At 42.3% G+C, this 26147-nt stretch overlaps 1 protein-coding gene across 1 annotated transcript; it reads left to right on the top strand.

Annotated features, from left to right (window-relative positions):
- Positions 1-809: 809 nt before the first annotated feature.
- Positions 810-24784, top strand: USP18 (ubiquitin specific peptidase 18; the record flags this gene model as incomplete). The annotated part of the gene is made up of 10 exons (XM_080704945.1): positions 810-963; positions 8072-8168; positions 9135-9280; positions 17310-17389; positions 17654-17800; positions 18497-18592; positions 19161-19328; positions 22132-22263; positions 23008-23057; positions 24736-24784. 10 exons carry the CDS (start codon positions 810-812, stop codon positions 24782-24784), a joined length of 1119 nt encoding a protein of 372 aa, XP_080561071.1.
- Between the last annotated feature and the right edge of the window lie 1363 nt (positions 24785-26147).

Below are 26147 nucleotides of genomic sequence, written 5' to 3'. Positions count from 1 at the left end.
GAGGATTGAAAATTCAAGCAACCTCAACAACTTAGTGAGACTCTTAGCAACCTACTGAGACCCTGTTTCAAAATAAATAATACGCATTTCTTAAAAAAAAAAAGGGCTGGAGGGTGTAGCTTAATGGTAGGATGCTTCTGGGTTCAATCTCTGGTACCAAAAAAAAAAAAAAAAAAAAAAAAGAATATGACTAGCTAATTATTTGGATAGCTCTGTGGTTAAAGTACACGAGAGCGTAGACAACGCCCAGGACTTCTGAGGACCCAAGATAGGCTTCCCAGAGCAGGTACATTTTATTGGAACATGGGTGTCTGGAGGCGGATCCCAGGAAGTCAGAGGTGTGGATGGCAAGGAGTTGGCTTGTGAGCAGTCTATAAGCGGTGGAACTGGGGACTGGGGACTGGAGCGAGGAACAAGGAGACATTCGGCTTTCTGATCTGGACTCCTTGGTGAAGACATCATGCCATTTACTATAATGGAGAATGCGCAAGGGAGGGAAGAGGACGGTTGGTGTTAGGATGTGGCGTGCTCTTTGAAATAGAACAGGTGGGAGCGTGAGGGACTCAGGGTCAGGGTATCTGGACCACTTGTTATTCCCACCCCATGAGCATTATGCGTCATCTCCCCAGTTATCTCCCTGTATGACTTGGCTCTGAGATCAAAGAACTGATTGCACACTTTGGTCCTATCCTGACCTACCTGCTGCCTGTTTTCCCAGAGGTCCATGTGAGTGGCTCCCGGATGTCCAGTTGTGGAGTCCTGAGCGCTGGCCAGGGAGCCTTGGTGTGGCGATTTTGGAGCAATCACTGATGGGCAAGGAGCCTGGGTTCCTGAGGAAAACCTGCTGGTCCATCCTGGCTGAGTCTCAGCAGAGCCCTGGAGACCCCGCTGAGAAGAAGGAAGAGAGTAAAGACATGAAGGGGAAGAAGGAGCCTCTCAGCGCCTGGGGCCGCCCGCATGGAGGTTAGACCTCCTGCTTCCCTCTTTTTGACTTCACAGAGATGCTTTGCTCACTCCCTGCTATCAGGAGCAGCAGAGCTGTAGGGTCGATGGCTCTGATCTCTTGTGCCTCAATTTCTGCATCTGAAGTGAGGCCAATAATAGTGCTGAGTACAGAGGTTTGTTGGGGGCTTAAATGAGATCATTTATGGAAATGTTTTTTTTTTTTTAATTTTTGTGGTGCTGGGGCTTGAACCCAGGGGTATTCTACCTCTGAGCTACACCCCCAGCCCGTTTGTTTTTATTCTTTATTTTGAAACAGGATCTCACTGAGTTGTGGAGGGCCTCACTAAGTAGCCGAGGCTGGCTGCAAACCTGGATCCCCCTGTCTCAGCCTCCCAAGTACTGGGATTACAAGTGGGAGCCACCACGCCCGGCTATGGAAATGGTTATAAACCAACGTTTGGCATGCTGTAACACTCAGCATGGGTTTCTGTTACTTTGGACACATCTTGTGTACCAGCGAAGCACTCCTGGTGGCTTGGGAGAAGTGACCATCACCTGTTGCCCCTGGATGTTTACAGCTTGCTGCTCTATCCTGTATTCAGCAGAGCCCCCTCCTCAGCAATTCTTAGATTAGCTCTCCCCTCTCCGTTTTAAATTTCTCAACTGCTGGGGTCAGCTGAGCCTAGGTTTGGGTGGGAAAAGGTTTTGGGTGGTTGTTAGTGGATCCAAGAAATAGTATTTTGGTTTTGGCATATCCTTTAAAGTTCCATCTGGCTTTCAGTCTCTGAGGGTGAGTTTAGGATAAGTGGATTTCCCTAAAACGGTCTTTCCTTTTCCTCCATCCTGGTGTTGTGGACTGGGCAGGGACTCTTGGAGTCTAACAGAGACCAGCTGGGCTTCACACTTATCTCTAAGCCCCATCCACAGCCATTCTGACTCAGCTCGAATGGGAGGAACCCATGGCTCCCAGTTAGGCTCTCAGAATATTTATTTCTTTTCCTTTGATCTTTCAACAGCTGCTTGTACTACTCATTTGTCAATGAGTAATACACTTTCTTGTGATATCCCCCCTCCCTCCCTTCCTTCCTTCCTCTGAATTGAACTCAGGAGTGTTCTGCCTTTGAGCTACACCCAAGTCCTATTTTATTTATTTATTTATTTTTTTGTAGCTTCAACAAGTCTTTATTAAAAAAAAAAGATTATTTTCCTACAAAATTAGTAGGAAATAGAAAGGGAAAAGAAGAAAAGCAGCATGCCTGAGACATGCTGAAGAGCCCGAAAGTGGAACTCTGACCCCCTTGCCATCCCTGGCCTTTAAATAGACGTTATATTGGTCTGTTCTTATCAGAATTACCAAGTCAGTGGGCTAGCAACTTATTTCTTAGCCAGGTGGTACCTCTTGCCTCTGGACAGGGCACTTAGGAGCTGAGGTCAATAATTTACCTGGCTTCCTCATCTATTGTCTTAGGCAGTATTGGTTGCTCATTAACTATGGGTGCTTTGAAGTAACACAGAGTTTGCATTTTTAGATGCTCCCTCTTATTCTTTGGGACCTAAAAATGCAACTCTGCTTGAGCAGAGAAGAAAATGAGAGCTCTTCTCTTAAGATCTGGGAGTCTAACCCATCCCAGTGTTTGAAGATGCATGCAAGCGGAGTTCTGGCTTCCACTCTGGGTTGCTGGGATCCCATCTAAGAGAGAGCGGTTGGATTTTACTGGTCTTTCTGGGCAACGTCGCCCTCCTCCCCAGCACATCCCAGCCTGCACCCAGTGAAGTGAGGCTCAGCCAGGGGCGAGTCTGGCTAAGCACCTTGTGTGAGCTTTGTGGTGGTGGCTCCTCACGGTTCACCAGGGTGAGCCTCTAAAGAGCACGGGCCTGAGTCCTCCCAGACCCTGTCTCTGTTCATTCCCCCATCCTCTCTCTCTCTTCTAAGCTTTCCTAAAGCTTAGAAATTTTTGGTGCTATAAGTTAATCAAGCATTGTATTTCCCAGTTTATTTTCATAAGCCACAGATGGATTGTAGCTAGCAGAGCTAGAATCGGAAGAGTGGGAGTCCCCTGCTTCTCATTATTCTGCCTCAGAAAGTTGCATTAGCTAGGTGAGGATAGAAGCCTAAAACTGCCAATAAATCAGAGATAGCCACCCATAGGTGTTCTTTTTTCCTAAGTTCTGCACAGGGAGCCATTAACAGCCTATGCTATATTAAGTGACAAAAGAGAGGAGCCCAGGACACAGAGGACATTGGTCTTTGTAGGAATTATATGTGCAGAGCAGATTAGAAGTTAATCTAGCAGCAGTAGGATCCTGAGGATCCTTGGCCTCTGGAGCTGCACCCAAGGCTCCCAAAAGTGGATGTGCCGCTATTAGGAAATGTCTTTGATACTAACTTCAAAATGTATTGATTTCAAATGCTTTGGCATTAATTTTAAAATAGTCAGACTGGGGTGTTGTGCAGTTACTCAGGAACCCTGCAGAGTTCCCAGCACCAAGGGTGATTAGCAAGAAAACAGAGGCAGCCCAGGGCCTTTGCATTTTAAAGAGAAGTTTATAGGAAAAATAAGTTCTAGCAGACAGACTAGGATGTGGGAGGATGGCACAAGCCTTCAAGAGATCCCTCACTTCTAATCAAGTAACACATTTTGGGGTCTTACAGATTTGAGCTTAACAGCTATAGGAAGAAGATTTTTGGTCAGACAGGATGTAGGATAGTGAATCCCCACATCAAAAGACTTGCCTCGGAGAAGGGGCGGATCTAGTCGGGTCAGGAAGGTGATCAGTTAAGCAAAGATATGGGATAAAATTTTTTTTTATAAAGACCATTCTATATCCCAAAACTTCAGTAACTTATTTTCAAGGGATACCACTACAGCCCTCTGGTGTAGTGCTTTATAAGTCCTGTCTTGTTTTTCTAACTTTGTAATAATAAAATTACTTAAGTTTACAGCAGTAGAGTTTCTGGCTATTCTTTTCTAAGATAGCTAAGAACAAAAACCCGTGGCTACATCTCACAGTGGTACAATTGTGCTGGACTACCGTAACAGTGGGGGCAGTGGCGGCAGGTGTTTGCAGAGCCACCCATGCCCATCCCTTCCCGGGAACTCTCAGGGTGCAAGGTACACATGGGTGCCGTGCAAGGGTGCAGAAGCGGCCGATTCCCTTCTACTCTACTGGAAATGACCATGGCTGCGGGCTGTGTCGGCTTGCTGGCTGCTGCTGCTGCTGTTAAGAGCAACTCTTTCAAGGGCTTGGTCCTGAGCAAGACTGCTGGCCTGCATGGCTTGCCCTGGCTAGCCCAGGGCTTGTCCCGAGGAGCTGCTGTCGCAGTGGTGTCTGGAGAAACTCGCTGATACACTGACCTTTAGGGTGCGGCGGCATGAAAGAACCCACCTTTGAAACGCCGTGGAAGTCACTTTTGGAGACGCAGTGGCGCAAAAGATGCTCTGCAGGTGTTTCAGAGCTGCTGCCACTTGCTGAATCACCCGGCCAAAAGTCCCGTGGAAATTGTTACTTGAAATTTCTTCCCGAGCCACATGTCTCATCTGGATCACCGAGAATGTTACGGTCATAATGGCACCATGGGCTCTTCTTCCTCTATTCAACTAGAACTTGTTGAATAGGGAAATTCAAACTAATACCTTGGTGCAGCTTCAGCAAGTCTTTATTACAAAATCAGTAGGAAATAGGAAGGGAATAGAGAAGAAAAGTAGCGTGCCTGGGGCACACTGGAGAGCCCGAAAACGGAACTTTCCCTATTTTATTTTTTATTTCTAAGCAGGGTTTTATTAAATGGCTGAGGGCCTCACTAAATTACTGAGGCTGGCCTCAAACTTGCGATCCTCCTGTTTCACCCTTTTACGGATTGAGAGTATAGGTATGTACCACCATACCTGACTCCTCCTCCTCCTCCTCCTCCTCCTCCTCCTCCTCCTCCTCCTCCTCTTCCTCCTCTTCCTCCTCCTCCTCCTCCTCCTTCTTCTTTTTCTTTTCTTCTTCTTTACTAAGAATTGAACCCAGAGGCACTCTACCTCCAAGCTACACCTCCAACCCTATTTTTTATGCTTCATTTTAAAACTAAGTAAGGCTAGCCACGAACTTGTGACATTCCTGTTTCAGCCTCCCAAGTACTAGGGTTACAAGCATAGGCCCAGCTTCTTTTTCTTTTTTATAATTTATTTTTACTAGTGCACTGCAATTATACATCATAGTGAGGTTCAGTCTGATAAAAATATACATCAAGTCGGGCATGGTGGTGCATGCTTGTAATTCCAGAATTCGGGAGGCTGAGACAGAAGGATTGCAATTTGAGGCCAGCCTCAGCTACTTGGTGAGGTCCTTTGCAACTCAGTGAGACCATGTTTCAAAATAAAGAATAAAAATAGGGCTGGGTGTGTAGCTTGGAAATAGAATGCCCCTGGGTTCTATCCCCAGTACTGCCAAAAAAATATATGTATATATGTATATATGTATATGTGTATATGTATGTATATATATGTATATATGTATGTGCATATGTGTATATGTGTGTATATATATGAATATATGTATGTGTATACATGTATGTGTATATATGTATGTGTATATGTGTGTATATATATGAATATATGTATGTGTATATATGTATGTGTATATGTGTGTATATATATGAATATATGTATGTGTATATATGTATGTGTATATATGTATGTGTATATGTGTGTATATATGTATATGTGTGTATATATGTATATGTGTGTATATATGTGTATATGTTTATATGTGTATATATGTATATGTGTATATGTGTATATATGTATATGTGTATATGTGTATATATATGTGTATATGTGTATATGTGTATATGTGTATATATATGTGTATATGTGTATATGTGTATATATGTATATATGTATATGTGTATATGTGTATATATGTATATGTGTATATGTGTGTATATATGTGTATATGTATATGTGTATATATGTATATGTGTATATGTGTGTATATATGTATGTGTATATATATATGTGTATATATGTGTTTTTGTGTATATGTGTATATATGTATATGTGTATATATGTATATGTGTATATATGTATATACGTATATGTGTATATGTGTATATGTGTATATGTGTATATGTGTGTATATATATGTATATGTGTATATGTGTATATGTGTATATGTGTATATGTGTATATATATGTGTATATGTGTATATATGTGTGTATATGTGTATATGTGTATATGTGTATATATATGTGTATATGTGTATATGTGTATATGTGTATATGTGTATGTGTATATGTGTGTATATGTGTATATGTGTATATGTGTATATGTCTATATATGTATATATACACATGCACACAGGTGGCTCTTGGAGTATTTCCTTACATCTCACTCCACTTCCCACACTGCCCCCCGCCCTGCAAATGTTAGTGAAATTGGCAGTGATGCTTTCATATTGCTGCAGCATTATTTAAATTGCTTCCTTCCTCCTTTTCCCTCCCTAATTTCCTTTCTCAACCCCCTTCCACTACTCTATAGGTCTCTCAACATATTATTAAAAGTTTCTTATGTTTTCTATTTTTCTTCAGTTTCTGCATAGGAGAGAAAACAAACTCTTGACTTCCTAAGATTGGCTGGTTGTGCTTAGCATAATATCTCTCGTGCCATCTGTTTTCTTACAAATGATGTAATTTTCTTGTTCTTTATGGCTGAGTAGAATTCTGTCATGTGAGCCAGGCATGATGGCACACATCTATAATCTTAATATTTGGGAGGCAGAGACAAGGAGGATTGTAGGTTTGAGACCAGTTTCAGCAACTTAGTGAGATCCTGTTTCAAAATCAAAAGACTAAAAAATAGGAATAAAAAGACTAAAAAATAGGGCTGGTGGTGTAGTTCAGAGGTACAGTGCCCCTGGGTTCCATCCTCAGTACAAAAAAAAAAAAATAATAGGGTTTGGGGTATAACTCAGAGTTAGAATGCCCCTGAGTTCAATTCCCAGGACCACCCCCCCCACAAAAAAAGAATTTTGTTGTATGTTTCTTTATTGATTCATCTGTTGAGGGGCAACAAGGTTGGTTCCATAGTCTGGCTATTTTGAATTGTGCCGCTGTAAGCATGGATATACATGTATTACTATCGTATTCTAATTTTTTTGGAAAGAGACCGAGTAGTGGAATAGCTGGGTTTTATAGTGGTCTCTTATCCAGTTTCTTGAGGACCCTCCAAACTGGTCTCTGTAGCAGCTGTGCTAGTTTACAATTCTACCAAGGGTGTATAAGAGTTCCTATTTCTCCATATCCTCACCAACATTTTTTATTGTTTGTAGTGTGTGTGTGTGTGTGTGTGTGTGTGTGTGTGTGTGTTACTAGAGAGCAAATCTAGGACATTCTACTTCTGAGGTACACTCCTAGGTCTGTTTTATTTTTATTTTTGAAGCAGGTTCTCACTAAGTTGCGGAGGGCCTCACTAAGTTGCTGAGGCTGGCCATGAACCTGCGGTCTTCCTGCCTCAGCCTCCCAAGTGCTGGGATTACAAGTGCACACCACCATGCCTGGCTTCTTATTTGTATTATTGATAACTGACATTCTAACTGGAGTTAGAAGGAATCTCAGTGTAGTTTTTTTTTTTTTTTGGTGGTGATAGTGGGGTTCCCGGAAGCCCTTCTACCTCCAGGCTACACTCCCAGACCTATTTTATTAATTTTTTTATTTGGAAACAGGGTCTCTTTAGCCAGCAAGGCTGGCTCCAAAACAGTGCGATCCTCCTGTCTCCGCCTCCCAAGAGAGGGGATTACAATCAGTGTAGTTTTGATTTGCATTTTCCTAACTGCTAGTGATGTTGAATATATTTCATATATTTATTGGCCAGTTTTATATCTTCTTTTGAGAAATGTCTATTCAGTTCAATAGCCCATTTTTCTAATGGACTATTAAAATTGTCCTGTTATTTGACTTTTCCAAGGTTCACGCTTGATGGTTCCTTTCCAATTTGTTTGAAAGCTCCTTGGGGAATTCTTTGTACCTCTTTCACAGTATAAAGGATTTCATGTTCTGAGTGTATTCTATAAGAGCATTTGCATCTTGTCAATGCTTTAGTTTTGCCCTGTCTTCAATATTTTTTCCTCTTCCCTCTATAGGCCCAGTTGGTCTACACAACATTGGACAGACCTGCTGCCTCAATGCCCTGATCCAGGTGTTTATAATGAATGTGGACTTCACCACGATCCTGAAGAGGTCAGACGGGTATTCAGGCTGATAAACATGCAGATTATGTTATGTTTTAAGCATTCAGTTACTCACAGCAACTTGCACTTTAGAAGTCTTCTTTCAAACGTTGCCAGAGAAGCTGGGCTCGGAGGCTCACTGCTGGAACACCACTATTTGGGAGGCTGGATGGGCAGCCGGAGCACGATCAGTTAGGGCGATTCTGTTTCAAAATAAAAAAGTAAAAAGGGCTGGGGGTGTAGCTCAGTGGTAGAATGTCCCTGGGTTCAATCTTCAGTACCATTAAAATAATAATAAAAAAAAAAAGGTTGCCAGAGAAAAGATCTTTTTCTGCATGTTCTGGGCTATGCATTAGCACCAACTAAGGAGTTTTAAAACACATAAATGCCCAATCCTACCTCCAGTTACTTGGTTTCAGTGGGTCTGGGTTTTCAAAGACTCCTCAGGGGATCTTGAATTGCAGCCAGGATTGACAGCCTCTGATTTGGTTAACAGAGATTTGGAACTAAACCAATGTCAGAGAACACGCCAGCGAGGCCAGATGTGTGCTTGTGTGCACGCACGGACACAGGAGCACACCCCATCACTCTTCCTCCTTTTCTGCCCCGTGCTTCCTTCTTTTTCCCTTCCCCTGGCACAGGCAATTGAGAGCTGCCTATAATTAAATGAATCATTGCCAAAACACATTGCCTTCCCTTCGTGTTGCCCTTTCTTCCTGGGACTTCAGTCGGTATTTGCTGTTAGGCAGCAACTGAGTGGATCCGTCTCAGCTGGGTACGCACGGCGCATCACTACACAGCGGTTCTCAAGCACTTACCCATTGGGACCTTCTGGGCCTCACTCCCCGGTTATGACTGAATGTATGCGGGGAGTGGCCTGGATGTGGAGAGATTTTAAATTTCCCAGTGACTTGGTGTGCACCCAGCACGGAGGGATGTGGGTATAAGGAGGCTCCTGGCTGTTCTTACTTGGCAGGATAACGGTGCCAAGGCAAACAGAGGAGCAGAAAAGAAGCGTCCCCTTCCAGCTTCTTTTGCTGCTGGAGAAGATGCGAGACAGCCGGCAGAAAGCGGTGCGGCCCATGGAATTCGCCTACTGCCTCCAGAAGTACAACGTCCCCTGTAAGACAGCCCCCCGCTAGCCCGAGGAGAGGGGCTGCCGCACGGTGAAGGGGGGAAGTGATTTGTAATCTGGACCCCTAGTTCTGGGAGCATTGTAGATCTGATTTTTTGGGGCCATTCTACCTCCAAGATGCACATGCAGCCCTATTTTTTATTCTTTATTTTGAAACAGGGTCTCATTGAGTTGCAGAGGTCCTCACTAAGTAACTGAGGCTGACTGCAAACCTCTAATCCTCCTGTTTCAGCCTCCCAAGTACTGGGATTGCAGGCATGTCCCACCACACCCAGCATTATTATTTTTTTATTTTGAGACAGGATCTCACTAGGTTGCTGGGAGCATTACATTGCTGAGACTGTCCTTGAAACTGCAACCCTCCTGCCTTAACTTCCCAAGCACTGGGATTATGGGCATGTGCCACCATGCCCAGGTGAAATGGTCTTCTTTTAATTAATTAATTAATTTATTTATTTGTGGTTCTGGGGTTCCTGGAAACCCTTCCACCTCCACACTACACTCCCAGACCTATTTTATACTTTTTATTTGGAGACAGAGTCTCTTAAGTCAGCATGGCTGGCTTTGAACCTGCACAATCCTCCTGTCTCCACCTCCCAAGTGCAGGTATTACAAGCGTGCGCCACCACGCCCGGCTGGTCTTCTTTTACAATTGTCATAACTATACATGTTTATGGGACAGTGTGGTGATTTGATACATTTGTACAATGAATAATGATTAAATCATGGTAATTAGCATTTTCTTTTCCCTAAGTACTTATCATTTCTTAGTGCTGGGAAGCTTTGAATTCTTCTAATTGTTGATAAACTACACAATAAATTGTGAACTGTAGCCATCCTGTTGTGCTATAGAACATCAGGACTTATTCTTCCCCTCTCTCCGTATTTTGATACCTTTTATGCCAACTTGCCTTCATCCTTTCTTCCTTGAACCCTTCTTACCTTCTAGTGATTACTATTTTACTGTGTACTTTTTTGAATTCAGTGATTTAGTTTCCACCTGTGTGGGACATGTCTTTATGTGCCTGATCTATTTCACTTAACACAATGTCCCTCAGTTCCATCCATGTTGCTGTACATGACAGGATTTCATTCTTTTCAGTGGCTGACTACTATGCCAGTGTGTATGGGTCCCACCTCTTTTCAATTATTTATTAGTCAGTGGATACTTTGGTTGTTTCCGTTCCTTGGCTATTGTAAGGACCATGCAATAAATATGGAATGGATGTTTCTTCCCTCAACGGACTCTATTTTTATACCAGTACCATGCTTTTTCTGGTGACTGTTGCTTTGTAGTATGTTTGGAAAGCAGGTGCTATAATGCTTCCAGTATTGTTCTTTTTGTTCAGGATTGCTTTGGTTATTCAGGGTATTTTGTGGTTCCACATGAATTTAATAGATTTTTTTTCTAGTTCGGAGAAGAATGCCATTGGTATTTTTATAGGAATTGCATTTAATCTATATCTCACCTTGTGTCCCGTTCAATTTCTTTCATCCACGTTTTATAATATTCATTGTAAACTGGACGGTGGTGGTGCACATTTGTAATTCCAGTATAGAGGAGGCCAAGACAGGAGTATCACAGGTTCACAGCCAGCCTCAGCTACTTAGTGAGGCCCTCTGAAACTTAGTGAGACCCTGTTTCACAATCAAGAATAATAGAATAGGGCCGGGGTTAGGGGTGTAGCTTGGAGGTAGAATGCCTCTGGGTTCAATCCATAGTGCTGAAAAAAAAAATGTAAAATTCTTTTACTTCCTTGGTTAAATTTATTTCTAAGTTTGTGTGTGTGTGTGTGTGTGTGTGTGTGTGTGTGTGTGTGTGTATCTATTGGAAATAAGACCACTTTCTTTATTCCTTTCTTAGTAATTTCATTATTAGTGTACAAAACAGCTACTGATAGCTGGGGTTGGTGGCGCACCCTGTAATCCCAGTGATTTGGGAGCCTGAGGGGGAAGGATCACAAGTTCCAGGCTACCCTGGGCAGTGTAGTGAGATCCTGCTTCAAAATATAAATAAAAAGTGCTGGGGATGTAACTTATCAGTGGAGCACTCCTGTACTATCCACCCCCAGTACCCAAAATAAAGCTACTGATATTTTTATGTGGATTTAATATTCTATAACTTTACTGAATTTATCAGTTTTAACAGTTTTCTGGTGGAGTCTTCAGGGAATTTTTATATAAAATCATTTGCAAACTTCACTACTTCCTTTTTTTTTTTTTTTTTTTTTTTTTTTTTACTAGGATACCTTTTATTTCTTTCTTCTGGTCTTAATGCTCTGGCTGAACTCCAATACTGATGTTGAATAACCTGTTGAAAGTTGGCATTCTTGTCTTGATCTTAGAAGAAGTGGTTTCAGCTTTTTCCCATTCAGTATGATGCTTGCTATGGTTTGTTACTTACAGCCTTTACTGTGTTGAGGTAAATTTTTTTATACCTGTAACATTTTTTTTGACAGCATGTTGAATTTCAGTATTTTCTATAAAGGCGCTTATTGCTTCTTTCTTAGTACTGCTTTTCTGGTATTCTGTAGGTTTCGGTATTTTCATTCCTATTTTGCTTGAAAAAATTAAAAATTTTATTTATATATTGGTAGATGGAACCCCAGGGGTGTTGTACCCCTGGGTGATACTCTTTTTATTTTTATTTTTATTTTGAGACCAGGTCTTGCTAAGTTGCTCAGGCTAGCCTTGAACTTGTGATCCTCCTGCCTCAGTGTCCCAATTAGCTGGGATTAGAATCACAAGTGAACAGATGTCCTAAACATATATTAACTTAGTTCTTACTTTTGAAGCAAAATTCAGAGTTTATAGATCCGTAGGACAATTATAATATTGTAACTTTGCCTTTAACAGGTCAACATAGGTTAACAGCACTAACAAAAATCAAAGAATAGCTTTAGACATCTTATAAGTTTAGAAAATAGTATTAAAAATCACAAACTTACTACCTGATGTACAAGTATATTTAATATATACAGCAATAAAATTCTTCATATTGTATAAAGAAGAGCACTTAGTTATCTTGCATGTATTAAACCTACATACCTTTAATATTACAGACTTTTGTATAACATTTAAACAAAACTCAGATACATAGCATATTTAGTGCTGAGAGGTATACACGTCTCTAGTCACAAATTTACATATATGATGTCAAATATATCATAACGACTTTAAATATTATCATTGTTTATCCAGAATTATAAAATGGTCACTTAGGATATTTTAAAGCAGAATTTTTTTCTATATGCCAGAATTTCATAAAAACATATTTACATAGACCCAAATATGTATGTGTAAATATATATTCTTATATAATCTATGTATAAGTAGACATATATTCTTTAAGAATAAATATTATATATGTGCATATATACATATATACATGTGCATATATAATATATCTGATAATATATGTACATTCTTTTGAGGTATTTATTTATTTATTTATTTATTTATTTATTTATTTTGGTGGTACTGGGGTTTTTGGAAACCCTTCTACCTCCGGGCTACACTCCCAGACCTATTTTTTATATTTTTATTTGGAAACAGGGTCTCTTAAGCCAGCGTGGCTGGCTTCGAACCTGTGCGATCCTCCTGTCTCCGCCTCCCAAGCGCGGGGATTACAAGGATGCGCCACTACACCCGGCCCTTTGAGGGTTTTAAAAAATGTTAGGCCAGGCGTGGTGGCGCACGCTTGTAATCCCCGCGCTTGGGAGGCAGAGACGGGAGGAGCGCGCGCGGCTGGCTTAGGAGACCCTGTTTCCAAATAAAAATGTAAAAATAGCTCTGGGAGTGTAGCCCGGAAGTAGAAGGGCTTCCAGGAACCCCAATACCACACACACACACACACAAAAATGTTAGATTGTAGATATGACCATCATAACCCTAAGCAAGCTTAATCTTAAGTCCACACTTTGAAAGGTATGACTAATAGAAAACTCACATTCCAGAGACACGGAGCTGAGTCTGCACATCCCAGGGAAAGGCGAGGCAAAGGTCCTGAGAAAGCAGAAGGTTTAAAGATGAGGCTTGCCAGGCAGATTCGAATGAATGCCTTTTCCTGATTTAGGAATTAATCAATAGAGGAGACACCCTTACAAATGGAAATTTCTTTTGCAAAGGGCAATAGAAATCATACTTTGGAGAACAAGCTAGTTGCTGAGTCCTTCTGACCTAACTAGTTTTCTAATCAGATGTAGCCTGTAAATGAACAGGGCAAAGAGCACTTCCCTGGCCGCCTGACCTGGGAACGCCTCCTCCGAGCTCTCCAGACCTTTTCCTTCCGGCCTTCCTTTATCTCAGGATTCAGTCATGTTAGGAGGAGTTTGCTTTTTAAAACATTCCCTATTGCAGCAGAATTTAAACATACGTGGTGAGAAATTTATACTTATTATTTTTTTATTTTATTTTTGTGATATTGAGGGTTGAACCCAGGAACATTATACCTCTAAATGACACTTCCAGCCCTATTTTATTATTTTTTTTAATTTTGAAACAGAGCTTCATTAAATTGCTGAGGCTGTGCTCAAAACTGCAATCTTTTTCTCTCAACCTCCCAAGTACTGAGATTACAGGCGTGTGCCACCATGCCAAGCAAAAATTTATATATCTATTACTCTGGCTTTATTGCTTAAGGACTCCAGATACTCATGCAAGAAAACCAATTTGGAATATTAAATATTCTCCACTCTTTTTGTACTTGCAAGTCAAAGGGCCATAATCATCAAAGATTAAATCTGCTGGGGTGCCTGGTGAGTCTTTTTTTCCGAACGCTTTCTCCTTCCTTGAATTTATTTCCCATGTTCGCCTGAAAGTGCTCCCTTCTGAGCCAACAGTGCACGTGTGCTTTGCACTAATGGAGCAAGGATGCGTGGATCAGGAGAAAGAGACAAGAAGCAAAAGGAAAAGTTACAGAGGGAGTCACAGGAGAAAAAGACCACAGGCCGGCAAACAGTGTTCTGAGCAGGGCGCTGAAACCAAGGGTGTCCAGACTGACCAGCTCAGACTAAACCAAGGGCCATCAAGCAAAGCGAACCTCCCGTAGGGACGGCTGCTGCCAGCCATCGGATTGGTTTTGTCTTATCAAGTCAGTTGTTTTTCAGTATGTTACATCCCTTCCCTGGTACTTGGCACCACAGAATTGTTGAGTTGATCTCCTTATCATTATATAGTGACCATCTTTGTGTTTTTAGTGAAACTGGAGATTGAGTCCAGGGGTGTGCTACCTCTGAGCCATATTGCTAGCCCCCCTTTATTTTTTTTAATTTTTAAGGAGGATTTCACCAAGTTACTGCATACTGGCCTTGAACCTGCGATTCTCTTTTCTCAGCCTCCCAAGTATTGGGATTACGGATGTGCACCACCATGCCTGCCTTCCATCTTTGTCTCTCATACATTGCTTAATTTTATCTCGTATATCTCACAGGTTATTTTTGTTGTTCTTTTAATTTTTAAAAAAATATGACTGGGTCTGGGCATGGTGGTGCACGCTTGTAATCCCAGTATTTAGGAGGCTGAGACAGGAGGATAGAGCTTCGTGGCCAGCCTCAGTTAATTAGTTTGGCCCTTTGCAACTCAGTGAGACCCTGTTTCAAAAATAAAGAATAAAATATAGGGTTGGGGGTGTAACTCGGAGGTAGAATGCTTCTGTGTTCCATCCCCAGTACCGAAAAACAAACAAACAAACAAATATGACTGGCTATTTCAAAAGATTTGTCACCAAGCTCAGACATTCTTTTGCCTGATCAGTTCTGCAGTTGAGGTTCTCAACTGTATTTTTCAGTGTCATTTGTTGAGTTCTTTAGCTCCACAGTTTCTGATTAGTCCTTTTTTATTATCTCTATCTCTGGTGAATTTCTCATATTAGGAATCATATTTCTGTTTCCACTGAACTGTCTTTCTGTGTTCCCTTGTATTTCATTAAGTTTTCCTAAAATAATATTTTTGAGTTCTCTGTCAGTTAGCTCTCAGTTCTCTTTTCTTTGGGCTCTGTTGCTGGAGAGTTTCTGTGCCTCTTTGGAAACATCGCGTTACCTTGTTTTTCCATGATTCTTGTTTTTCTGTGTTGGTATCTGTGCACCAGTCAGTTGTTTTTACCAAAAAGTGAATATCCTTATTCCTGACCTTAGAGGAAAAACGCAACCTCTCCCGGTACGGTCTGAAGTTAGCTGTGGGTTTCTAACACATGGTCTTTAATAGAGATTTTTGCCAGCATTTCCATTCCTTTTATAGAAGAGAAGAATTATGGAGGACTCTACCATTTCAGTTTTCTCACCTTTCGTTTAGTTTTCCATGGAAGTTTGCACACCTTAGGGAATTTTTCTATGAATTATGATTATTTGTTTACCTGTCCTCCATTAGAATATAATTTTTTGGGAGGTGGGTACAGGGACTTTCCTTGGCTTGTATAATGCCTTGCACATGGCAGGTGTTAGGTACACTGTGGGATTGGCAAGTATCTCTATCTCATAGATGAACGGGATTTTGGTCCTGGAACAGTCTGATGAGGCCAAACTGTCTCCATATGGCACCATGATCCAATTTCCTTTCCATCTAGTGTCAGCTCTGTGGCTGAGGACACAATCTGTATTTCAAATATAATTTTTTGGAGAAGATCAATATAACCCTACTATGGGACTTTTTGTCAATTAGAATATAGATTAGTTAACCTATTCAGTGAATCTATGGTGATGATGTTCACCCGTTGAATACCAGCTATTGAAGTGTTGCTGTGCTTTAGAACACTAGGTCAACAGTGTTTTAGCTTCCGTGACGCTTACATGTTAGAGGCAAATGGGCCCAAAACAAAAAGAAAATTAAACCAAAAAGGTTAAGTACAAGTTGTGATAAGTATTATGAAGGAAAGAAAATGTTTAGATGAAAGATTTTTAGCACATTTATAGTAGCCAACTTTTCTTGTAATTTGTTTGCATTTTGGCACTTATCTACCCTTTTACAAAATAGTTGTCAGTGTATTTTTCAATTTACTTGACTTCCCAGTTTTATTTTTAACAGTATTTATAAGCCAGGCATGGTGGCACATGCCTGTAATCCTGCTGTAAACAGCAATTGTTGGAGACCCCCAACAATTCAGTGAGACCCTGTTTGAAAATAAATAAAAAATAAGCAAAGGCTATGTGGCTGGGTGTGGTGGTGCACACTTGTAATCCCAGCATTTGGGAGGAGGATCACGATTTGTGGACAGCCTTAGCTACTTAGCAAAGGCCCTTTGCAACTCAGTGAGATCCTGTTTCAAAAAATAAAAGGACTAAAAAAATAGGGCTGGGGGTATAGCTTGGAGGTACAATGCTGGGTTTTATCCCCAGTGCTGCAAAAAAGGGGGGGGATATGTGTGTAGCTTGGAGGTAGAGCATTCCTGGGTTCAATCACATGTACCACCCCCTAAAAAAACCCCTCTGAAGCCAAAAGCCAATATTTATATCTGTTTACAACAATTTCAGCCTTACATGTATTTATATAATGGGTATATAATTCACTGCTTAGTTCCTGCTTCCTCTGACTTCAAGATGGTCCTTTCCCTCCTCATCTTCCCAGGAACCTTTGAGAAAACCTGGGCCTGATATTGGGAAAGTGTTTAATTTTTAGGAAAGTGAATAAGAAAATACACCAAGAGGCAGAGAAATGAATGGCCATAGGAGTCTAGCTAAGAGTATTGGCTTTGTATAGACACAGGAGAGAATTATTGGGTCTGTTTAGCTGAGTCCCTTAGTGGGGGACAGTCGGGATTGATGGTGAAACTTGAACACGTAATGATGGGACTGTGGCTTAAGTTTTAAGTGGGCCTCTTGAAGATCCATGCCAAGCTTTTGCCTACCCCCCCCCCCACCACCATATTAAGCACCTAATATGTAGTGCAGGCATAGCCTTTTTGGGAGAGGGGAAGGCTAGGACAAGACAGAGTGCTGTCTTCAGGTGCATCTTGGTAGCCAGGGCACAGGGCAGAAGTGTCCAGTGACCTCACTAATTGTGCTGTTGCTTCTCTCTGGCCAGTGTTTGTCCAGCACGACGCTGCTCAGCTCTACCTCACAGTCTGGAACCTAATTAAGGACCAAATAACTGACGTGGACTTGGTAAGATCCTGGAGCTAGGGCGCTCTGGGGTTGAAGGTGCTGCCTGAGCAACGCGCCCACACTGTATGCAGTGTGCAGAGGGGGATGGAGAGCCAGTGAGTTCCACAGGATGGTTATTCTCTTGCACCTCTATGTGTAGGGCGGTGAGTGTTAGGGGCTGCCATTTCTGGAGCTTCTGGCTGGTGGAACCAACTTCCGGAAACGTGCCTGACCTGCTTTCCAGAGTTTCTCTCCATCTTCCCTCTCCCCTCCTCCTCCTCGCAGGCAGAGAGGCTGCAGGCCCTGTACACGATCCGGATGAAGGACTCCTTGGTCTGCCTGGACTGCGCCGTGGAGAGCAGCAGAGACAGCAGCATGCTGACCCTCCCCCTCTCTCTCTTTGATGTGGACTCAAAGCCCCTCAAAACCTTGGTGAGAAACTTCTCTTGGGGACTTTGCGCACCTCAGTATCGCCAACCTCCCATGGCTTCTTTGATCGCCCTTTGGCATTCTATTTTCTTTGCATGACTTTGGTCAGTGTCTCCTTTGATTTGGCCAAAGAAGAAAAAAAAATGTTCTCCCCTAATTCTGCTTTTCTGACACTGCTTTTTAAGAAGTGCCCTTTGCTGGAAAACGGTTGGCGCTAGAGAACATTATCTAAGTGAGATCGCCACTCTCAGAAAGTCACGGGTCATAGGTTTTCTCTCCTACATGGAAGCTAGAGAGAAAATAGGGAAACAAAAGGACTTCAGATAAGCCAGAGGCCAGCAGAAGAGTGGAAGGGGGCTGGGGGAGGATTAGGGGGAAAGGGAGGCCTGAGGAAGGGGACAGTCCAAATTATGTCCATGTATGACATTTCTATCACTCTGAACTTTCTCATGATGCGCAATCATCGTGCACAAATAAATGTATATAAAAGAACAAGCTCCCCTTCCATTTCGTTCTTCCATCAGTGGGCACCTTCTGAGTTCCTGCCAAGGGTGCCACGCTGGGCTAGACGTTTAAGGGACGGCATAGAGAAATCTGGAAGCAAAACTTGGATCCGCACCATCAGGGTGTGGCGGTGGGGTTATTCTCTTAGATGGGAAATACCAATGCTGCTCTCCTTTGTTCTTCTGGGTGAGACAGGAGGATGCCCTGCGCTGTTTCTTCCAGCCCAGGGAGTTATCCAACAAAACCAAATGCTTCTGTGAGAACTGCGGGAAGAAGACACAGAGCAAGCAGGTGCGCACTCCTGAAGTCCTAATGCTTCACTGCTCTGGGGTGGTCCTGGCTGCTCTCCTGACAGTCTCCCCAGAATCCTCCCCCACCCCCAGGCATCTCTCACATTGGCTGAGAGAGGGAACTGGGTCTGGCTAGTATCTGGGACCCTGTGGTGTCTGATTTCCAGAGCTGTGGGTGTCGCTTCTCGGATCACCTCGCTGAGAGGAACAGACCCTTTTAAGGACAAGCGTAGAAGGTTTGAGAGTAGTGGGTAGCGTTTCCCCTTTGGGGTTAGACTGACTTCCTAGAGCAGAGATCATAGTTCCCCTGGCTGGAGGGGCCTGTGCGGAACCCTGGGGGTGCTGGTGCCTTCTGCGGGGGATGTGAAGTGTGTGATAGTGTGATAGCCAAGCATCACAAGTGTTGAAGGAGCTCAACAGATTCAGTGGGTGGGGGCCTTTGACTCTGTATTAAGTCACCCTGCGTTCCTCTTTTGGGGAAGCACATACGACCGGCATTGATACTTCTTAGCATCTCCCCACTTCGAATACCTTAGGGTGTCATCTCTACCATGATTTTGCTTTTTCAGGTGTTGAAGCTGACCCATTTTCCCCAAACCTTGACCATCCACCTCATGCGATTCTCCATCAGAAATTCACAGACAGAGAAGGTCTGCCACTCGCTCCGTTTCCCCCAGAGCTTGGATCTCAGTCAGGTTCTTTGTACAGAGAAAGACCGCAGTGATGCTGAGGAACAGGTGAGGTTTCCCTTCTGTCCTGTGTCCGTCCCATCAGGCACCACACCATTTAGGTTCAGCCCCCTGACCCCTCAGCTGCAAGAAGTCACCTGCTTGACTTCTCTAGTTCCAGTATCGGATCAAGTCCACCGGAATGATTTGGTTCCCAGGTTCTAGAACGTGTGGGAGAGTACAGCAGCACCACGCTGGAAGAACACCGGCCCAAGGGGCCAGCAGCCCCGTGAGTGGGGTGGGCTTGCTCTGTGTCCTTCTCTCATCCGAACAACCACGCCCTCTGCTGGCCATGCTCAGGATATACGAAGGGAGGAAAACCAAGCATGGGCGCATAGAAGCATGTGCACATTCCAGACACACTTATTTTATTATTATTTTTTTTATTTTTGTGGTTCTGGGGATGGAACCTAGGGGCATTAGACCTCTGAGCTACACCCCCTGCCCAATTTTTTCCCCTTTATTTTTGAAACAGGGTCTCACTAAGTTGCGGATGGCCTCACTAAGAGGCAGAGGCTGTCTGCAAACTGCCATCCTCCGGGTCTCAGCCTCCCAAATGCTGGGATTACAAGCGTGCGCCACCACGCCCGGCTCAGACACACTTATTTTTAAATAGCATTTTAATGTGGTCTTGAATAACAATGGTGTGTGGGTGTTATCACCACCGGTCTTTGCTGTTTATAAAGTGGCTTTTATTTTCTCTTGAAGTTTCAAAAAACTTCCTTATTTTAAAAAACCGGGTCTCTACTTAAATGCCTTACAGCTCTGAGGGAAAGAACCCACAATTCAGTACTTTCCTTTAATAATAGCATGAAGAATACTAATGTATAAGTAAACATGATAATTTGGGTTCTAAAGATAGAAACAACTAAACTTTGTTAAAACAGCCAGAGACCACTCTGAGGATAATAAAGTGCACAGTGGATAGAGCCAATTTTAATCAGAGGAAAGTTTCATTTAGTTATCCCAAGATAAACTGGGCATGGTGGTGGATACCTATAATTCTGGCAATTGGGAGGCTGAGATAGGAGAATCACAGATTTGAGGCCAGCAAATGCTGACTCTGTGTGTGTGTGTGTGTGTGTGTGTGTGTGTGTGTGTGTGTTACTTGGAATTGAACTGAGGGGCATCCTATCTCTGAGCTGTACTCTTAGCACTTTTTACTTTTTTATTTTTATTCTGTATTTATTTTTTATTGGAATAGTATAATCATACATCTTAATGGGGTACAAGATGGTAGAGGCATATATGCACACATCCCTCATTTAGCCCTTTCTTGGTAGGTTCTGAGTCTTGCTATTTGCTGAAGCTGTCACAAAACTGTGATCCTTCTGTCTCAGCTTTACAAGTACTGGGATTACAGACATATGCCACCACACCTGGCTAGCCCATGCTAGCTAAGCAAGAAGACTCTGTTTCAAAATAACAAATAAAACACACATACAGATTTATCCCAAGATAATAACCTATCAGGAGATGCCAAGGGAAAAACTGATACAGTCGTTCTTCATAGGTTTGAAATACCACGTCTAGAAAATTTTGTATCCCCATATAAACGGATCTGTTTTTTGAATGTTGGTTCTGTTATATTGTTCTGTTTGTCTATTCATGCTCAGGAACCACGATATTAAAAAAAAAATTAAGACTTGAAGCTGGGCATGATGGCACATGCCTGTAATCCCAACTATCTAGGACACTGAGGTAGGAAAGTCACAAGTTTGAAGCCAGCCTGGGCAACTCGCAAGATCTGTCCCCAAGTGGTTTTCTTCCTCTGCCCTCTTTTTTACTCTCCCACTATAACATAGGCCTCTCTCCACATTATTTAAAGTCCCTTATGTTTTCTATTTTATCTCTAGCTTCCACATATCACAGAAAACTATAACCCTTGACTTTCTGAGACTGGCTGATCTCAGTATTATATTCCCTAGCTGGTGGGATTGTAAATTAATACGATAACTACGGGGAGGGGCCTCAGAACACTAGCAGTAGAACTTCCATAGGACTCAGCTATATCACTCCTTGGTGTTTTTTTTTCAAAAGAATTAAAGTTAGGATATTGTAGCGATCTACGTGTACCTATGTTTATAGCAGCACAATCCACAATAGCCAAATTATGGAAGCAATCCACTGGCAACAGAAGAATGGGCAAGAAAAACGTGGTATATACACACAGTGGGATTTTACTCAGCCGTAAGGAAAAACAACATTATGTCATTTGTAGGAAAATGGATGAAACCAGAGAATATTTTATTTTTGAGATACATTCTTGCTAAGTTTCCCAGGTGGGCCTTGAACTTGAGGTCCTCCCGCCTCACCTTCCTGAGTACCTGGGATTAGAGGCTAAAGTTCTAATTCTTAATTTGGTTTGAGTAATTTAGGTATTTTTCAGCATTCTCTGCTTTGTTAGCCTTTGCAATTTCTGGGTCTGCACTTAATACTCCCTTTCCGTAACTTTTCTGCTGATCGAATCCATCCTTCAAATCAGTTCCAACAGGTCTTCTCTGGAGAGCTTTTTCCAGCTCTTCAGTCCTTCCTTGGCCGATTATTTCTTCTCCTATTTGGGGGCAAAAACTGAGTCTTCCCAAATTACCCTTGAGGACCTCTGGTATAGAACATGCCATTCTAATTCTGATTTAGATGTTTGTTCTTATTAGCTGTGAGATTCTTGATGTCAGGGACATTTTTTCGAGTGCCTCTGAGGTCCCAGTGTTTGGTGTAGAGCAGACATGTGTGATGAACATTTCCTTTTCAGAGGTGGGGTTAGAAAGGGAGAGGTGATGGTTGAATCATTTTATGCCTTGTCTTCTTCCAGTCTGAAGGACGGTATGAACTCTTTGCTGTGATTGCCCACGTGGGGATGGCTGACTTCGGGCACTACTGTGCCTACATCCGGAACTCTGTGGATGGAAAATGGTTCTGCTTCAATGACTCCCATGTTTGTTGGGTGAGAAACAGCATCCAAAATTGCCTCTTGACCTGGATTAGCTACCTAATAAATTCTGAGTCCAGGCCTGTGTGGGTCCTCAGGGTTAGGCTAGTGTGGTACCGTTATCTGGAGGAGGCTTTTATGAGGTTTGAGCCCCTTTTCTACATGGAATCCTCATCTGGTGTCTAGCTCTGTAAGAGCCTATTAATCTCAATGTCTAGTTTTCTGATGCTCAAGGCTCAGTTCCCTGCAGTTTCATGCTCTGTGGGAAACTTCTGTAAAGCAAGAAGATTTAGAATTATGGAAATTAGAACTCTAGGATAAGCATAATCAAGTTTAAATAGAGGGACAAGGCTATTAAAAAAGAATTTATAGCTGGGTGTGGTGGCTCATACCTATAATCCCAGTACTTGAGAAGCTGAGACAGGAGGACCACAGGTTTGAGGCCATCCTCAGTAATTTAGCAAGACCCTCAGCAACTTAGTAAGCCTTGTTTCAAAATAAAAAAAATAAAATTGGCTGTGGGTGTAGCATGGAAGTGAAAAGCCCCTGGGTTCAATTGGCAATACCAAAAAAAAAAAAAAAAAAAACAAAAGGCTTCATTATACATGAAAGCCCAGCACGAGATGCCCTGGCTTCAAGGAGTTACTGGTGGTGGGTTTGTCTAGAGGAGTGAGGAGGGCATATTGAAGTACCCTATATTCTGTGGCTACTTAGTAAGTGTGAGCTAGCTGCTGACTTCTTCTGTTCATGTTCTTACAGGTGTCCTGGCAAGACATCCAGTGCACTTATGGAAATCATAGCTATCGCTGGTAAGAGGACTATCTGGGTGATGGAAACTTGAACTAACATTGAGTTCTTGGACCTCTATGAAACTCTCATAGACCCAGCTATGGTTTACATTCCGATGTCTTTCCATTGACTAACTGTTCAGCCTCCTCTTTCAACACCCATACCTCTATAGCATGCTTTTCTTGCAATTTAGACCCCAGTTGTACTCAGGATAAGTAACTGTATCCAGACATCATGTCTGCCATCTTCTCTTTGTAGATGCCTACACACGGTTTCTGGCCGCTGTTGCCCTCTTCCAGTTTGCTGCCTGGGCTCACTTTCAGTGTGCATGGCCTTTTTCTATTCTGCAAAGTCCATACTGATGGACCCAAGCAGATTTTGGGGCTTCTCACATGCTTTTCTTGTATCTTGAGCATACCTCCTTCATAGCAAGGATCACACTATTTTTAGTTGTTTGCTTACATAACTTTCACATTAGATCATGTATTTACTATTTGCGGTGGGGGAGGAGATCACTCTTTTTGTGGCATAGTGGCTTGCCTTTAGTAAATATCAGTAAGCACTTTTTGAAATCAGTAACGATAAGTGGAGTATGATGGCACATACGTGTAATCCCAGTACTTGGGAGGCTGAGACAGGAGGGTTGTAGGTTCAAAGCCAGCCTCAGCAATTTATGAGACCCTATTTCCAAAACACACACACACACACAAAACAAAACAAACAGTGTTGGGAGTATAGCTAAGAGATAGAATGCCCTGGGTTCAACCCTTAGCAACACACACACACATAAAATAACTACAGAGAGGAAATGGGAGAGAAAAAAGCTGGATAAAGTTAAATCAGAGAAACTTTGTAAGTTTTTCTAGCTAAGTTAATGGATTAGAAGCGGTAGTGTATACTAAAGATGATGTTGGAGATGATTTTCACCTGTGGAGGTAGCCTGATCATTTGAAAAATAACAAATTAAATGCAAATTGTGTTTAAAATCCTCCTTCAAGGCCGGGCGTGGTGGCGCACGCTTGTAATCCCTGTGCTTGGGAAGCTGAGACAGGAGGATCGCACAGGTTTGAAGCCAGCCTCAGCTACTTAGTGAGGCTCTCAGCAACGTAGTGAGACCCTGTTTCCAAAAAAAAAAAAAAATATATATATATACACACACACACACACACACACACACACACACACACACACGTCTAGGAGTGTAGCCTGGAGGTAGAAAGCCTCTGGGTTCCACCCCCAGTACCACTAAAATCCTCCTTCAATGGTCTACTTTTTATCTTTTTTTTCTCTTTCTTCTAAACATCTTTCTTAGATGCCCAGTCTTTGTCAAGTTCTTATTATTATCGATTGCTCCGTGATTTAGATTAGGCATTGGCAAACATTATAATGGGCCAAAGTGAAACTATTTTAGGCTTGGGGGGGCACAGTCTCTGTTGGCGCTACTCAACTCCGCCCTTATCTGGCTTGTGGTCCTGTAATTTGTCCACCCCTGATTTAGATATCAACTCATAGCAACTTAGGGGTAATCCTCCCATGTCACCATTTTGTTCCCCTCTGAGGAGATGGATGGGTGGGCGATAGACAGGTGCAGATTTGAGCCAGCCCCTGAAAGTTGGCACGCTGATGCTCACGGCACAGGAATGAATAACATATCATTTCTTTCTTTTGCTCTGCTGATATGTTTTCTCTTCTTTCTAGGCAGGAAACTGCATATCTTCTGGTTTACATGAAGATCAAGTCCTCCTAATGGATATATTCTAACCCTTCAGAGACTGACAAGCTATCACTTTTCTTCCCTGACTCTTCTCAGAGATTTTGCAATGGAAAGAAGCATCACTTTTAAACTATATAATTAAATATTATTTTATTTTATTTTTTGTGGCACTGGGGATTGAACCCAGGGGCATTCTACCTCTGAGCTACACCCCTATCCCTATTTTATTCTTTATTTTAAAACAGGGTCTTGCTAAATTTCAGAGGGCCTCACAAGTTGCTGAGGCTGGCTGCGAACCTACCATCCTCTTCTCTCAGCCGCCGAAGTACTGGGATTATAAGCTTGTGCCACTGTGACTGGATAAACATTATTTGTAATCGGGGGTGATTATTGCTATGGTTTCGAAGTAATTTGTCTTCCAGAGGTTCACGTACTGGAGGTTTGGTTCCCAATATGGCAGGGCCAAGGTGGTCGAACTTTTAAAAAGTGGGGCTTGGTGGCAAGTAATTAGGTCATGGGATCTTCCCCTTCTGCATGCTGATAGCTTCCTTTGCATTTATTTACTATGTTCTGATGCAGCCAGGGTGCTCTTGACAACATAATAGCTCCATGATGATTGGACCCTCCAACCACCAGCATTGTGAGACAAATAAACTTCTTTACTTTGCAAAGTATTCAGCCTCTTGTATTTTGTTATAGCAACAGAAAGCATACTGGTACAAGTATCCTGATATTTAAAAATGACACTCATTGTACAAGTTCAGGTTAGTCAGTGGATACTTTTACCAGTGGACTGTGGCCCTGAGGCTCTATTAGGGATGAGTACTCCCTGATTTTCAAGGAATTAAAAAGTTCTCCTTTAGTTGGGAGATTATGGGGGAGTTCAGGTACTTCTGAAAAGGAAAATAGTGGTAATAATAGGCATTTGGGTGGCAAGGGGCAGTAGTAGGAAAGTATCTTAATATTTTACACTTGATTTGATAGTAATAGTACCTACTGGATGATTACCAGTCCCACTTGTAATATGTTACTCTATTAATTGGCAAGAATGTATTAATTACCTATTCTTCATAAGATAGTATACCAGACAAATAAAACTCTTTTCCTCAAAAGAGGTCTGTACTTAAGGGGGGATAATTAAAACACATAAGATATTGAATATTTGTGCTATACAAATTCAAAAGGAAGTGAAATCACTTTCATTGTGAAACCATGGGGGAATCCTTCAAACTGAAAAGGGGGATTGGTTGGAGGACAACCCATTTTGTAGGGAAAGCGAATCAATGACATAGTTGGAAAAGCAATACTTAACATTAAAAAAAATCTATAAACCTGGCTTCCTTATATCAAGGGAACAAGTGGCCAGGTTGCTAAAAATGGGGAGAGAGGGCTCAGA

The sequence above is a fragment of the Muscardinus avellanarius genome, assembly GCF_963383645.1.
Source record: "Muscardinus avellanarius genome assembly, chromosome: 11".
Lineage (NCBI taxonomy): Eukaryota > Metazoa > Chordata > Mammalia > Rodentia > Gliridae > Muscardinus > Muscardinus avellanarius.
The sequence above is the reverse complement of the archived record's forward strand: the minus strand, read 5'-3'. Positions and strand labels throughout refer to the sequence as shown.